We start from the raw sequence: 13,977 nt of genomic DNA, 5'->3' as shown, positions 1-13,977 counted from the left end.
AAAGGTTACACAAAGCTCTGACGCCCCATGAACCACAAGTTTCATTTCCTGCTTTAGGTGTAGATGCACTTGTGTCACTTCCTGTCAGCAGTGACATAAAGGTACATCCTCTGACTCTTTGAGTATTTTCATGGGCGGTGTGAAAACATCATGGGCAAACCGGATGAAAACCACTTAGTTATATGCAATATGGATGTATTTATAATTCTGATTCCTCATTGTTACTTACAGTACATAAACACCTGCATGTATGATGTGTTTACTCCATGAATGTATGTCATTGACAGGTTTGAGAAAGGTAGAATCTACACCTTCATCGGAGAAGTAGTGGTGTCTGTGAATCCATACAGACAGATGGACATTTATGGGAAAGATACGATCGATGCGTACAGAGGCCGGGAGCTGTATGAAAACCCTCCCCATCTTTATGCAGTGTCCGACGCCGCCTATAAGGCCATGAAAAGACGAGCCAAAGACACATGTATTGTCATATCAGGTGTGTCTCTCTAGCACTTCCTGTAACGGTAAATGTGTGAACTTACAGGCGATGAGGTTTATAGGTTTATTGTTCTTATTTTTTGTTGTTTTTAATTGTACAGCTTTTTATGTTTTTAATCTATTCTTTCTCTTGTATTTTATTCTTTTATTTAGGTTTTATCTATTCTTCTGTATCTTTATTTATTTATTTATTTATTTATTTATTTTTTTAACAGTTCTGTGTCTTTTAATCTATTCTTGTATTTTACTCTGTTATTTTGGTTTTTATTTATTTTTCTGTACAGCACTTTGGTCCACTGTGGTTGTTTTAAAGTGCTTTAACCCTTTCATGCATGACTTATGAGAACCTTAATGGTTCAAAACCCAGTAATGTCCTGTCAGAGGGCGAACTTTCATTGACTGCCATTCCAACATTTATTTCAATATGAAGTAGCTCCTTGTTTTGGATAATGCCTTATGGTCCAAGTAAAGCAAAAATTAATTTAAAAATAAAACTGTGGGTCAAATTGTCCCTAAAATGTCCCATCAGAGAGATTTTGAATACCGTTTTTTGACCCTAATTTATTTTTCGCGAGTGTTTTTATTCTTCTTTAGGCATTAAAAAAAAACCAATGCAGTTGAAAAAAATATTATGAACCTATTTTTCATGGAGCTGCATAAATATCCACTCAGCTGGACATCATGTATTTAATTTTTGAAGCCAAGAAATGTGTATTTACTGATATACTGTGTTAAAACTATGAAATATTTTTTTTAATGCTGCTAATCTGGTGTTTTGTCACATTTTAACATACTCTAATATTAGTTATTACTCACTTTATGGAGATGATATGCAAAAAAAAACCTTTTTGTTTAGGAAAAATGGTTAATTACAGTCTATTAACAATAACAAGCAATTGATTTACACTCAAACATGTTAGTGCAGATCAGGTTTATCAAAAACAGCAAAGTTACTGTAATGGTATGAATGTCAGTGTATGGGATGGTGCATAAGCCTCCACTGTGGTGGCTGAAATGGAACTAAAACAATAAAACCCATGAATATACAAGACAACAGCTGGAGAAGAACTGTCCATTGGAGTGACCACTGTGCATGAAAGGGTTAAAGTTGGATTGGATTGGATGATGACCTGAAACTATTGGGCATCTCAACAGTAATGGTCATTGATTCAGCCTTCATTTCAAGTTAATGGTAGTCACATTACAACAAAAGATGCAATTGTGGAAAAAAAACAAACAAAAAAAACAAAAACGAAACAAAAAAATAAAAATTGAATTGGTGGGTTCAATTCATATTTCACTTTTTTCACATGCTTATCATTTCATACAAAACCATTTCAAAGTGGTTTACATAAAATAGAAGCAAAATCTAATAAATAAATAAATTTAAAAAGTAAAATAATAATAATAATAATAATAATAATAATAATAATAATAACTATATATCAGAAAGGTGTGAAAATCTAGCACAATTTCACAGAAACCCTTTGTGTGCCTCTTTTTCATTTATAAAAATCATGACTGAGGAATTTAGAAGTAAAAAGGAGACGCATTTGGTCTGCCATTGTGAAATTTGTTTTCAGTTTGACCCCAAATTGACCTTTGTTCTTTAACATCCCAATGCTATTCATTAGCATTAGGCATTAGCTTATATCCTAGTAAAGGTGTTCACTTTCATTTTATACACATGTAGTATTAAAAATATCACGACGCTTATCACGATATAGTAACATTTTTTTTTTTTATAAAGGCAACACTAATATGATCAACGTTTAGTGTAAAGTTGCTAACCATAAGCTAACAGCTACGCTAGCTTAAATAGCCTAGTGCTGTTATGCCCAAGATAATTAGTTTACTTTTTTTTTTTACGAGTGTGATGCTAATTAGTATATGTTGGCTAATATATTGAAAGGCTGCAAAGATGGCAAATTGCTTATTTAGAGATTTTTTTTAAGACGTTTTAACTATTCTTACCTTCAACAGTCATGGTTTGAGCATGCTAATGCTAAGGTAAGAGCTAACGCTAGCTTTTAGCAAAGGTAATAGATATACTGTTTTCATAAATATGTCCTGGAATAAAGTCCCAAACTGTGAAGGTAGTACCTATTTTGTTTGTATTTTTAACATGCTAGATGTGAAATAAGGGTACCTGTCAGTAACAGGTAGTCTTAAATATGATTTCTCCATGTTTTATTTAATGTAGCCTATTTTTTATCAAATACTATTAAACTAGCCGTGTAAATAAACAAATTACTTTCATGTTTAACTATTTCTGAAATAGCTAAAAGTCTTCAATGTCTATATGTACATCACCAGTCATTCAAATATAAATGTAACTCCATGTTTAATGAGAACAGCATCATATCTTTGCATCCTCATTCATTATATTGTTGAATATTTTCAGAATTTTGTCAACCTCTGTTTATGTTTCAGGTGAAAGTGGGGCAGGGAAAACAGAAGCCAGTAAATACATCATGCAGTACATTGCAGCCATCACAAACCCAGGCCAGAGAGCAGAGGTTGAAAGGTATAAAACATGCTATAATCATTAGGTTAAGTGCAGTATGTTGCAAGTAATAAGATCAAATTAACACAGAAAAATTCTAAGTGTGTTCAGAATCTGGTTTTAATCTCAGTTTTCAGATTTTGATGTTGCTATGAATTCTCTTTCCTCTCTCATGGCTCTTTTCTCTTGCATGTTTCTATCAATGGTAACGGGATAAATCAGTGTGAAGAATGTGCTGCTGAAGTCAAACTGCGTGTTGGAGGCCTTTGGGAACGCCAAGACAAATCGCAATGACAACTCCAGCCGCTTTGGCAAGTACATGGACATCAACTTCAACTTCAATGGTGATCCCACAGGGGGACACATCAACAACTACCTGCTGGAGAAGGTGAGAGGTGGTGGACAGATTGATAGAGGGGCTTTCACTGCAGTCTAGAGACCTTCCAAGGTCCAAAAAAAGAATAATATGGCTTCTGGGATAGAGCAAAAAGTACTGAAAAGTTCTTCTCATTAATAGTTTTTAAATTAAATCTTTTCATCGGAACATGAATGTTTAATGAGGAGGTGAAAAAGAGACGTGAAGGAACATCCATGAATAGATGTGTCTGTGAATCCAGTGTGCCGCTGCCGCTGCGTGTTAATGAATGGTTCACCTGGGGGTCCTTGATGATGCTGTATTTATCCTCTGTTAAAGAACCGTCTGGCACTCAGAGCCGGTGTGAATGATGACACCACAAAGGGCAGAAGTAACCACACTTTGTCTCTGAACTGTCTTATTTCACCAGTAATTTAAGTGGAGCTTGTGAGGTGTATGCTTTACGGAAACAACACAAACTTAATAGTAGTAAGTTAGTAATTAAACTTTTCTGAAGATCTGCTTTTGGCAATTTTGGTGACCTTAACTGGACAATATGATCTTTTTGGTATTTTGAGTAGATATTTTGAGAGATAAATGTTAGAAATATGGTCACCTTTCCAAAATTGGCAGTTGCATGATGTTGCATATATTATCATTTTAACCCTCAGGTGTCAGTGTAATTTACCACCCTCTGTAGTCATTCAGGACAAAAATGTGTTATAAAAACAAATTTATATATATATATATATATATATATATATATATATTTTTTTTTTTTTTTTTTTGCATTAATCTCCTACACAACTTCAGCCCTTCTCAAAATTACCAAACATATTTTTCAGTGTTCTGATGATCTATTAGAAAAATTAAATGGTGGTACAGTGTTTAGCAAAAAGTCCTGGATTTGATTCCAGCACCAGTTGGCATGGACCTTTTCTGTGTGGAGTTTTTGTGTTCACCCCATGTCTGTGTGGGTTCTCTTCAAGTACTTCCACCCACCGTCCAAAGACATGCACTAATAGTTTAATTGGTCAATCCAAATTGCCTGCAGGTGAGAATGTGAAAGTGAATGGTTGTTTGTCTGCTCTATGATGAGGGTGTAACTGCTGGTAACTGGGATAGGTTCCAGCTCCCCCATGACCCTCTCAAGGACTAAGTGGTTCAGAAATTTAATGAATGGACATTGCTTCAGATATCAGACTGGTTCCCTCATTGATAGTTAACAAATTTTAATGATTGTGTAATTCTTATGCATTCTTATGTATTCTTATGTGTTGGACTGAATGTGTGTCATAGAAAGCAATTTTGAGGAAAATTAAACCAAGCAAAAACATTAATACAACAGCTTTTATATGCAATACATTGATTATCACAAATTGTTGAAGGACACAAATACTATGTAAGTAATTAGTGCTGATGAATGCATCTATAAGAAATGCCTCTTGTTTCTGTGATGAAGTTTTCCATTCAGTACTGGGATCCCTACAGTGTGAGTACATGTTTTTTTTTGTGACCTGCAGTGATACTGTTTTGTCTTGCACCTGAATAGTCAGTGGCCTGGATTTGCATGCTTTTGGTTTTGTCTCCCTCAGAGATTACTTATATGAAGAGCGTGAGAGTAGAAGTTTTTCTTAATTTTACATATCATTCTTGTTTTCTTGCTGAAGTCCAGGGTGGTTCACCAGCAGGAGGGGGAGAGGAACTTCCATTCATTTTATCAGGTAAACTTTTGACACTCTGTCCTAAATTAAAATGCCCTAATGCGTATTGAAATGGTTTGTCTAAATTACAGCTAACTAAGCATTTTTATCAAAATGAAAAATTATCAGTGTCAGTATAGGATAGTAGCAAAAATAGCCAAGCAAACTGGTTGTGAACTGAAGTGTTTGTGTGTTTTTACAGTTACTCCGTGGAGGCTCTGAAGAAATGTTGAATTCTTTTCATTTGGAGAATGATCCTGCTGCTTATGTGTACACAAGAGAGGGAGCAGAATCAACCGTGAGTGTGACACCTTCATTTTAGACAAATTTACAACCAGCGAATCAGCCATGTGCAGGGCCAGTAAAGTTTGTTGGATTTTTTAATCTACAGTCATGGAAAAAATTATTAGACCATCAAAAGTCATCAAAAACAATGGTTGTGCAATCCAGTACTAACTCCTGTGTGTATCATGTGACTAAAACAGAAAAGAAAACATGGAATGCATAAAAGCACTGTTTTTGGCAGTACAATGCCCTAGATATTGATGTAAGAACTGAAGTGATTTTGGTTATTATCAAGAAAACATGGAAAATGGATAAATATCAGCTCTGAAATCAAACTCTTATGAGCTATTTTCAGTATATTCATTATATTTGTCCAAACTTTAGTTTTACTAGGCATTAAAATGAACAAGAAATTGAAGAAAACAAGTGGTGGTCTAATAATTTTTTCCACGACTGTATTTATGAAGTCTTTCTTTGCATCTGTCTACTATATATACTGGTATAGAGTGTATGTTGTCGTTCATGTATATTTCACAGGCTGTAAAAATTATTCTACCTGTTGCAATTGATGAATAAAATGTTTTCTTTCATTTCATTCAAAAGACTCTCTGTAGCTTGAATCTGACTCATTCATTGATTTTCTGGGCCTTTTCTGATTTTACATCCTTCTCTCTTTAGACTACCAATAATGATCGCTCAAGCCACAAAGCAGTGATGAGTGCACTGGAAGTGATTGGATTTTCAAAGGAGGAAATTAGCTCCATCTACCATATCTTGGCCTCCATTCTTCTTCTGGTATGATATCATAGTTTTTTACATAAAATGTAGACTATGATTCAGGGATTATGCAGTGACCTGTAATGCCTTTTTTCAGGGTAATATGCAGTTTGAGAGTGACGGTGAGAGTGTTCAGATCGTCGGACTAGAGGCAGTGAACCATATTTCAGAGCTAACGGGCACAGATCCAGACAGCGTCACTAAAAGCCTGCTGTATCGAACTGTAGCCACAGGGGGCGGTGAGGTCATTGAGAAAGGCCACTCGGAGGAAGAGGCCTGCTTTGGACGGGATGCTTTTGCCAAGGTGCTGGTTATGTCCTTACAAATTATACGGCCTTAACTACGCCGACAAACAAAGTAATCAAAACAAGTTTTATGGTCAATAGTGATTTACTGTTTCTACAGACTGATAAAATTATGTTAACATCATTACTGCCACACGCTCATCTTGTATTAAATTTTCACACCTGTCATATTGTTTTAATAACCTGCTCTGTTAAACACTTTCTCCCTGCAGGCTCTTTATGAGAGACTCTTTGGCTGGATTGTAGGGCGCATTAACAGTGTTATTGAAGTTAAAAACTACAACCCAGTACTTCACGGGAAAAACACAGTCATTGGTGTGTTGGATATCTACGGCTTTGAGATCTTCGACAACAACAGGTTGGTTGTGTTCGGAAGTCTTGTCTCAAGAAAATTCGCAAGGTTGCTTAAGTGTTTCTTCCTGTGTTTTCGGACAGTTTTGAGCAGTTCTGCATCAACTACTGCAATGAGAAGCTGCAGCAGCTCTTCATCGAGCTGATTCTTCAACAAGAACAAGGCGAATATGAGAGAGAGGGCATCACCTGGCAGCATGTGAGATCACACATGATTAACACAGACAAAACAGGAGATGACTTACTAATAGTATAAGAGACACTGCGCTAAAATGAAAGGTTCTGCATCAGAAACGTATGAAAAGTAAAAGCAGTCACTGTGCAATAAAATGGTCCCCATCTGTTTTTAACTGATATATCCTCCTGAGACCCAGGAAAGGAAAAGTTTTGAAAGTCCTTTACAGCGATTTTGTTTCTTTAAAGCTGTGGAACTTGTCCCCTACAGAGGACAAAAATTCATTGTTGGGCCTCAAAAGGACATATGATGTTTCTGGATTAATATTTCCTAAAATGCATAAAGTTGAGCTAATTTTAAGCCTACTTTAGTCTACAGCAGTTTTTTCAACCTTGGGGTCAGGATCCCACATGGGGTCACCTGGAATTCAAATGAGTTCGCCTGAAATTTCTAGTAATTGATAAACCCCCCCAAAAAAACTTACTAATGAAAAATATATGGTGAGTTGAGAGAGACAATCCCTATACATAAAAGACATGACAGATATGTTGTATCTGGCACAAAATTGTCCACATCCACTGTGGAATGTGGACTCTGTGGACATTTCAATTTAACATTTAAAATGCCATTTACGACACATTTTTCATGATAACTCAACAAATACTGATTGGAATTTAATATAATTTGACATACACATGACTCGTACCAAGCTTCAACTTTTTCTGCTATATGGAACAACCTTGAAACTGTTTAATTTAAAAAGAAATAGTCGCTCCACAAATGCACACCGTTGGGGGTGCTTGGCAGAGGTTTGTGTTCTTTTATTTATGTTGTTACTAACACTGTCTAGCATGATCTAAAACATACAATTATAGTAACCACTTGATTAATTTCTCTTTCCTAATTCACAGATCGACTACTTCAACAATCAGATCATTGTGGATCTTGTGGAGCAGCCGCATAAAGGAATTATCTCCATTTTGGATGAGGCTTGTCTTACTGTTGGCAAAGTCACAGACACTGTCTGTCTGGACAGCATGGACACCAAACTAGCCCAGCATCCGCACTACACCTCCCGCAAGGTGAGAAATGAGCATGTTGTAGTTTCTTTTGTTCCAAAAGAGTTAAACTTTAAACTTTCCAAGATCTTTAAATCTAAAAAAGTAAAGGTTGATTAGTTACTTCAGGTCTAGTGCCCCTTGGTGCAATTTTCAGTTGTTGTCAGTAGAGGGCAGAGTTTCTCCAGTGTTTTCCCTTCAGTGCAGTTTCAGACATAGTAAGATGCTTTTCAGACAACAAATCCTCCAAAGTGCTGCTCTTATTCTTTCACCCCTGAGCTGACATGTATACACTCTGTAAATGTGTCATCCATGTTTCATTATAAACCTGATGTTCTTTACTGTTGCTTTCCTCTGACCTTTTCCAGCTCAGCCCCACTGATAAAACCATGGACTTTCAGAAACACTTCCGTATTCGCCACTATGCCGGAGACGTCACGTGAGTTGCCCACACATTTACACACATTGTAACTGTCATCTGCTTCGGCCCATCACTGCCCGTGGCTGAAAAAGTGACAGGATGTTTCAGAGTGTAAGCCTTATAATCCTATTAAGAGAGGCCAGTGTATGACATAGACAGCAGCAGGTTTTCATGAAGGCATTGTGGTGGTGACAGCTCTACTGACCAGAAAAATGTTGTAAATACCTTCTTACCTATTATCTGTAATATTCTGAGTAAGTTTGCTAAACTTAATTTACAAAGTAATGTTATGATTTGTGAAAACAAGTACATTTTTCTTCTTTAATGCCAAAATGATAATAATATAGATGTTGCAGCTTTCTCATATATGGAAATCGATTTTCTTCAAGAAAGCAATATTTGATATGGAGGCTGAAGGATAATATGTTCCTTATCTCAGACATTTTACTGATGTTTTTAGTTTTAGTTATCTATAAACTAGTGTAAGTAATGATCTCATGGGCTGTATTTGTTAATCTATTATTGATATATTTTGACTTTCAATTTGGTGTGTGATGTGCAAATAGGTTTTATTAGTCAAACCCTATTAAGTAGGACAGATAGGCAATGAATAATTTAATGATTCATGCATTGTTTTAGATAAAACAAGTGCATTGTAGAATTAAAAATGAGGAGGCATGTATCTTTGTTTTATATCAGTTGTTGTTTGGTTTATGAACACAGATGAGAGAACATTTTCCATCACTGCTTCACTTCCTTGATGTGTTCACTGATGTTAAATATCGCGGTGGCCAGATGAGGTCTCTGGCCAGCAGTCACCCGTCATGGCTTTAGTTTCAGAAGATTGACTGTGCTCACGTGTACTGCCCTCAATCTAGAGAGGGAAGGACATTAATATGTCAAGGGAGCATGAAAAGAAGAGGAGGAGGACAGGGAGGGATGGAGCCAGCTGATGAGACAATTTTGTGTCTGTGAGATGTAACAGTAATCAAGGAGAACCGGAGGAGGGTTTATCGACATCTTTGACGTCTTTGGAAATCCTGACTAACATGATGTCGAACACTGAGCAATTTCATCCATTTCTGAAACCCAAGGCAGCTCTCAGGGACAATTACTGCACTGTGTTCAGCCTCCTTCCCCATGAGTGTTGCCTTCAAGTCCCTCCTTTATGCGAGCGTTAACATGACGGCCTGGTGTGTGGCGGTATGACAGACCTGCAGTGGTAATGACAGATGGCCGTCCCTGTCACTGCGTGTCCCCATCACCCTGCCTCAACTCATCTCAGGGCCACGCCGAGGTCACTCCAGCTGAGCTGTCGCCCCTTGTCTACGCTCCCTGGTGGCACTGGCCTCCCATCATCCCCTGTCCCATCCCATCCCATCCCATCTGAGTCTATCCTTACTTTGGCTAAATATACCCTCGTCCTAGCCACCCGCTGGCCCCAAGCCACCACTATCAAAAGCTTTGACCTACTTCGCACCCTCCTCCTCTCTCTTTTCTTTCCTCTTTTCCTCCACCCTATTTCCTCTTTTTCTTCTTCTTTAGTACTGCATTGCTCACCTGGCGTTCTTGGCTATCCATGCTTTAATTCCCTGCAGTATTTCTGTTTGCAAATGCAGCACTTTAAGCAGCCGTAACATATACATTCTCATTCTGTAGAACTTTCTGTTGCAGTAACAGGGTTGCAGGTAACGGAACAGAACAGAGACTTCATCCACCTCTACCCCAAGTGACCATTTTAATGTGTTTTAATCGAACTAACAATTGTGAAATTTTGATTCACATTTATCTTTGGTATCTATTTTATATCACTAATATAGTATAAGCCTGAAATACAATTATACAAAAACACCAGATGATTAAGGGTCATTAATTGGCTTTCAACATTAAAACATATTAGTGCAGCACAATTCATCAAATCACGATCAAAACAATAACTGCGTCAGCCTGTGTAACTATAATATTCTGCAATTTATAGGTACATTGAGCAATATTTCAATATTTAACAATATTTTCAATGTTGGTTCCATCTTCATGCAAGACTACTGCTACTAGACTAAAGCTACTGTTCAAACACAGTAAACACAGTTTGATAATAACTGACAGTGTTGCCATTGAAATGGCAGCGGCTCCTCCTCAAGTAACTTCAGAACAAGTGATAATAATTAAATGTTCATGAAATCAAATCCTGGATTGATTTGTAACATATTTTTGGTGTATTCTCTATTGAGTGGATTTATTTTGTAGTGAATATGACCTAAGGGTGACATGGATTTATAGCCCAGGTGTCACAAGCCTCAAATTTACCTGAGCTTTACAATCTGTACAATATACAACACAGTCTGGCCTTTGAGACATAGTTTTAGTAAAGAAAAATCCCCTTAAAATATCTGAGAAAAGGGTCATGCATGATCTCAATCTATGTGAGAATCCAGGAAAACAGTACTGAAATATGATGTCTGGATCGCTTTAATCCTTTTGCTTTTATACCGGTGAATGACAAAGATTATGATGCTTATGTAAAATTATTAAAGTTGCCCAAATAATTGTGATCAAATGATTACGTAATAATTGCAACAACCCAATTCTCAAAAGTATGTCTCACTCTGCCAGGTTAAATAATCTCCAAATGACGTGCAAGGTGCTGTTTCGACACTATTCCCCAAGCAGCACACACTCAAGTAATAATGTTCCAACTTTCACAATACAATGACAAGTAATTAAAACCTTCCACTCATACTCGTTCATTACTTAAATTTTGTAAAAACTAACATCCCAAGATGCTATCACTGTGTGCTAGCTTTCATTTTGCACAGCGCAGGCGTCTCTCTGCACCTGCCTTGACCTTCATACTTAAATAAACTTTCCCTTTAAATCCTCCCCTTGTCTCTGGGGATGCGCTGCCTTCATCTCTGCATGTCCTCTCTCCTGCCTGCCTGGCCTGTTCCACCACGGCCCTGTCCTTGTGAATAGGTGTTTTACCTTGATATCATGTGTTCCAACTGCTCTCTCTCTCTCTCTTACTCTCCTTTTTCTATTTCACAATCTGTGTTTCACTCTTTTCGGTGAGTTTCCTAGAATCTAGTCAGCTGGTTTCGGCACCCATGAGCCACGGGGACACATCTGTCACAGCTAGACCTGACTTTCTGTCTCCAGATGCGAGTCTAGGACATAGTTGCAGGGCCATTCAAGACAACATGTGACACACTTTTTGTTTTATTGTTTGAGTGTGTATTTTTTGATGGTGGGATGAGAGGATAATATGTATTAGTGTGGAAAAGAGCTCGCATTTTCAGCATTCTATAAAAAGGATGTATAAAAAGCAGAAAATCATCCACACTGGGCGAGTTATTGTTATGTTGTGAGTGAGAAAAAAAAAGTCATCAAGGTTTATTTGAGGTAGCGTTTACACTACGGCAGGCTCTTACCCTGAGGCTGGACAGCTTATGTAACTGTGCCTTACAGTTTGCCTGTGACCTCCCACTGATGCTTCACAAAAATCAACTGAGCAGTTTGAAGGCAGACAGATTATTTTGCAGACGCTTCAATTTTTTTTTTTTTTTTTTTTTTTTTCCCGAAACGTGAGTTGTGGGGGGGGATTTGACCATGTTCCCAGTTGTAAATCGACTAAGTAGCGTGACTGCTCTTGTAATCCTTTGCCTGAGGATTCTGAATCATTTGGAGCAGGAAAAGCAGTCCGATAAGGAGAAATGATGGTGACCTCTTGGATATAAAGTGTAAAGTGTACCGCTCTCTCTGATTCTTTGTAATTGTACCATTTTTATTCTTCCTCTTCACCCAATCTCACTACAAGTGCTCTTCCCTCATTCCTAAAAAAATACTTTTGGCCAATTACTCCTGATTGCTCTAGCTTTCTCCCTCTTCGTCTGTTACAGATATTCCGTTGAGGGCTTTTTGGACAAAAACAAGGACCTCCTTTTCCAAGATTTCAAGCGCCTCATGTACAACAGGTGCCAAATGCTTTCCTCTTAACAGTTTTTTTTTTTCAGCTTGATGATGCTCTTGACAGTTCAGTAACTGGGCTAAGCGTATAAATGAGTTTTTCTTCATCCTGTTTGGCCTTTCTTTGCCCCCCTTTCTTTCCCCCCTCTCTCTCTCTTACAGCTCCAACTCAGTTCTGAAGGAGATGTGGCCAGATGGTCAACTGAGTATCACAGAAGTCACCAAGCGACCTCTGACTGCAGCCACCCTCTTCAAGAACTCCATAGTGGCCTTAGTGGACAAACTGGCCTGCAAGGTCAGTGGATCCCACTCTCATTTCACTTCCTTATTGCTTTTCTTTGATCCCTATGGATTATTTCCAACCTATAGGACACTTAAAATACACTGAACAAAAATATAAACGCACGACTTTTGTTTTTGCTCCCATTTTTCATGAGCTGAACTCAAAGATCTAAAACTTTTTCTGTGTACACACAAGGTTTATTTCTCTCAAATATTGTTCACAAATCTGCCTAAATTTGTGTTAGTGAACACTTCTTCTTTGCTGAGATAATCCATCCACCTCACAGGTGTGGCATATCAAGATGCTGATTAGACAGCATGATTTTTGCTCAGGTGTGCCTTAGGCTGGCCACAATAAAAGGCCACTCCAAAATGTGCAGTTTTATTACACAGCACAATACCACAGATGTCACAAGTTTTGAGGGAATATGCAATTGGCATGCTGACTTCAGGAATCTCCACCAGAGCTTTTGCCTGTGAATTGAATGTTCATTTCTCTACCATAAGCCATCTCCAAAGCTGTTTAGGAAAATGGTGGTCACACCAAATACTGACTGGTTTTCTGACCCCCCTGGACCACCCAATACAGTAAAACTGCACATTTTAGAGTGGCCTTTTATTGTGGCCAGCCTAAGTCACACCTGTGCAATAATCCTGCTGTCTAATCAGCATCTTGATATGCCACACCTGTGAGGTGGATGGATTATCTCAGCAAAGGACAAAGGAGAAGTGCTCACTAACACAGATTTAGACAAATTTATGAACAATATTTGAGAGAAATAGGCCTTTTGTGTACATAGAAAAAGTTTTAGATCTTTGAGTTCAGCTCATGAAAAATGGGAGCAAAAACAAAAGTGGTGCGTTTATATTTTGTTCAGTGTATCTTAAGATTTCCTTTAGGGGGTGTACTGATGCACAGCATTCACGAGTTTGACTGAATGAGACAAAAAATTATAAAAGCGATAGGGCTGGATGGGTAGATAGGTTTCAGGCCCACTCTTACAACTGTCTTGTAAAAGAATTGTTGTAATAACAAACACTTTTTTATAAGTGTATGAACTGTTATTGTAAACTTTTTTTTAATCACTATTCGAATCTAGTCTGAAGGTTTAAGAGCCCAAGAAATGCTACTCGACAGGATGGCCCTAAAAGTGGAAAACAATCTCTTATGATATAAAAGGACAAAATGATTGTATTATAAAAAATAAATAAATAGAAGTGTTTTCATTGGTTCCACTAAGGCTATGTTAAGTTACATTAAAAACTGAAGCGCAACACATTTTGTTCTTGCCACAGTG

General features: G+C 37.5%; 1 protein-coding gene across 2 annotated transcripts in view; it reads left to right on the top strand.

Moving 5' to 3' along the window:
* Positions 1 to 13,977, top strand: part of myo1g (myosin IG) — an 80,405-nt gene that overhangs the window by 8,892 nt on the left and 57,536 nt on the right. For both annotated transcript variants that reach the window (XR_003936665.1, XM_030147748.1), the window contains 13 exons: positions 288 to 496; positions 2,932 to 3,025; positions 3,227 to 3,392; positions 5,030 to 5,083; positions 5,265 to 5,360; positions 6,026 to 6,142; positions 6,222 to 6,428; positions 6,642 to 6,787; positions 6,865 to 6,979; positions 7,867 to 8,037; positions 8,382 to 8,452; positions 12,331 to 12,405; positions 12,560 to 12,692. Coding sequence is in view for 1 of the 2 variants with exons in the window: in XM_030147748.1 (XP_030003608.1) it covers positions 288 to 496; positions 2,932 to 3,025; positions 3,227 to 3,392; positions 5,030 to 5,083; positions 5,265 to 5,360; positions 6,026 to 6,142; positions 6,222 to 6,428; positions 6,642 to 6,787; positions 6,865 to 6,979; positions 7,867 to 8,037; positions 8,382 to 8,452; positions 12,331 to 12,405; positions 12,560 to 12,692 (1,654 nt within the window). In the remaining variant the exon portion in view is untranslated. The remainder of the gene's footprint in view (positions 1 to 287; positions 497 to 2,931; positions 3,026 to 3,226; positions 3,393 to 5,029; positions 5,084 to 5,264; positions 5,361 to 6,025; positions 6,143 to 6,221; positions 6,429 to 6,641; positions 6,788 to 6,864; positions 6,980 to 7,866; positions 8,038 to 8,381; positions 8,453 to 12,330; positions 12,406 to 12,559; positions 12,693 to 13,977) is intronic.

Source organism: Sphaeramia orbicularis, chromosome 11 (genome assembly GCF_902148855.1).
Source record: "Sphaeramia orbicularis chromosome 11, fSphaOr1.1, whole genome shotgun sequence".
Taxonomy (NCBI): Eukaryota; Metazoa; Chordata; class Actinopteri; order Kurtiformes; family Apogonidae; genus Sphaeramia; species Sphaeramia orbicularis.
Note: the sequence above shows the minus strand (reverse complement) of the source record. Positions and strands in the feature narration are given on the sequence as shown.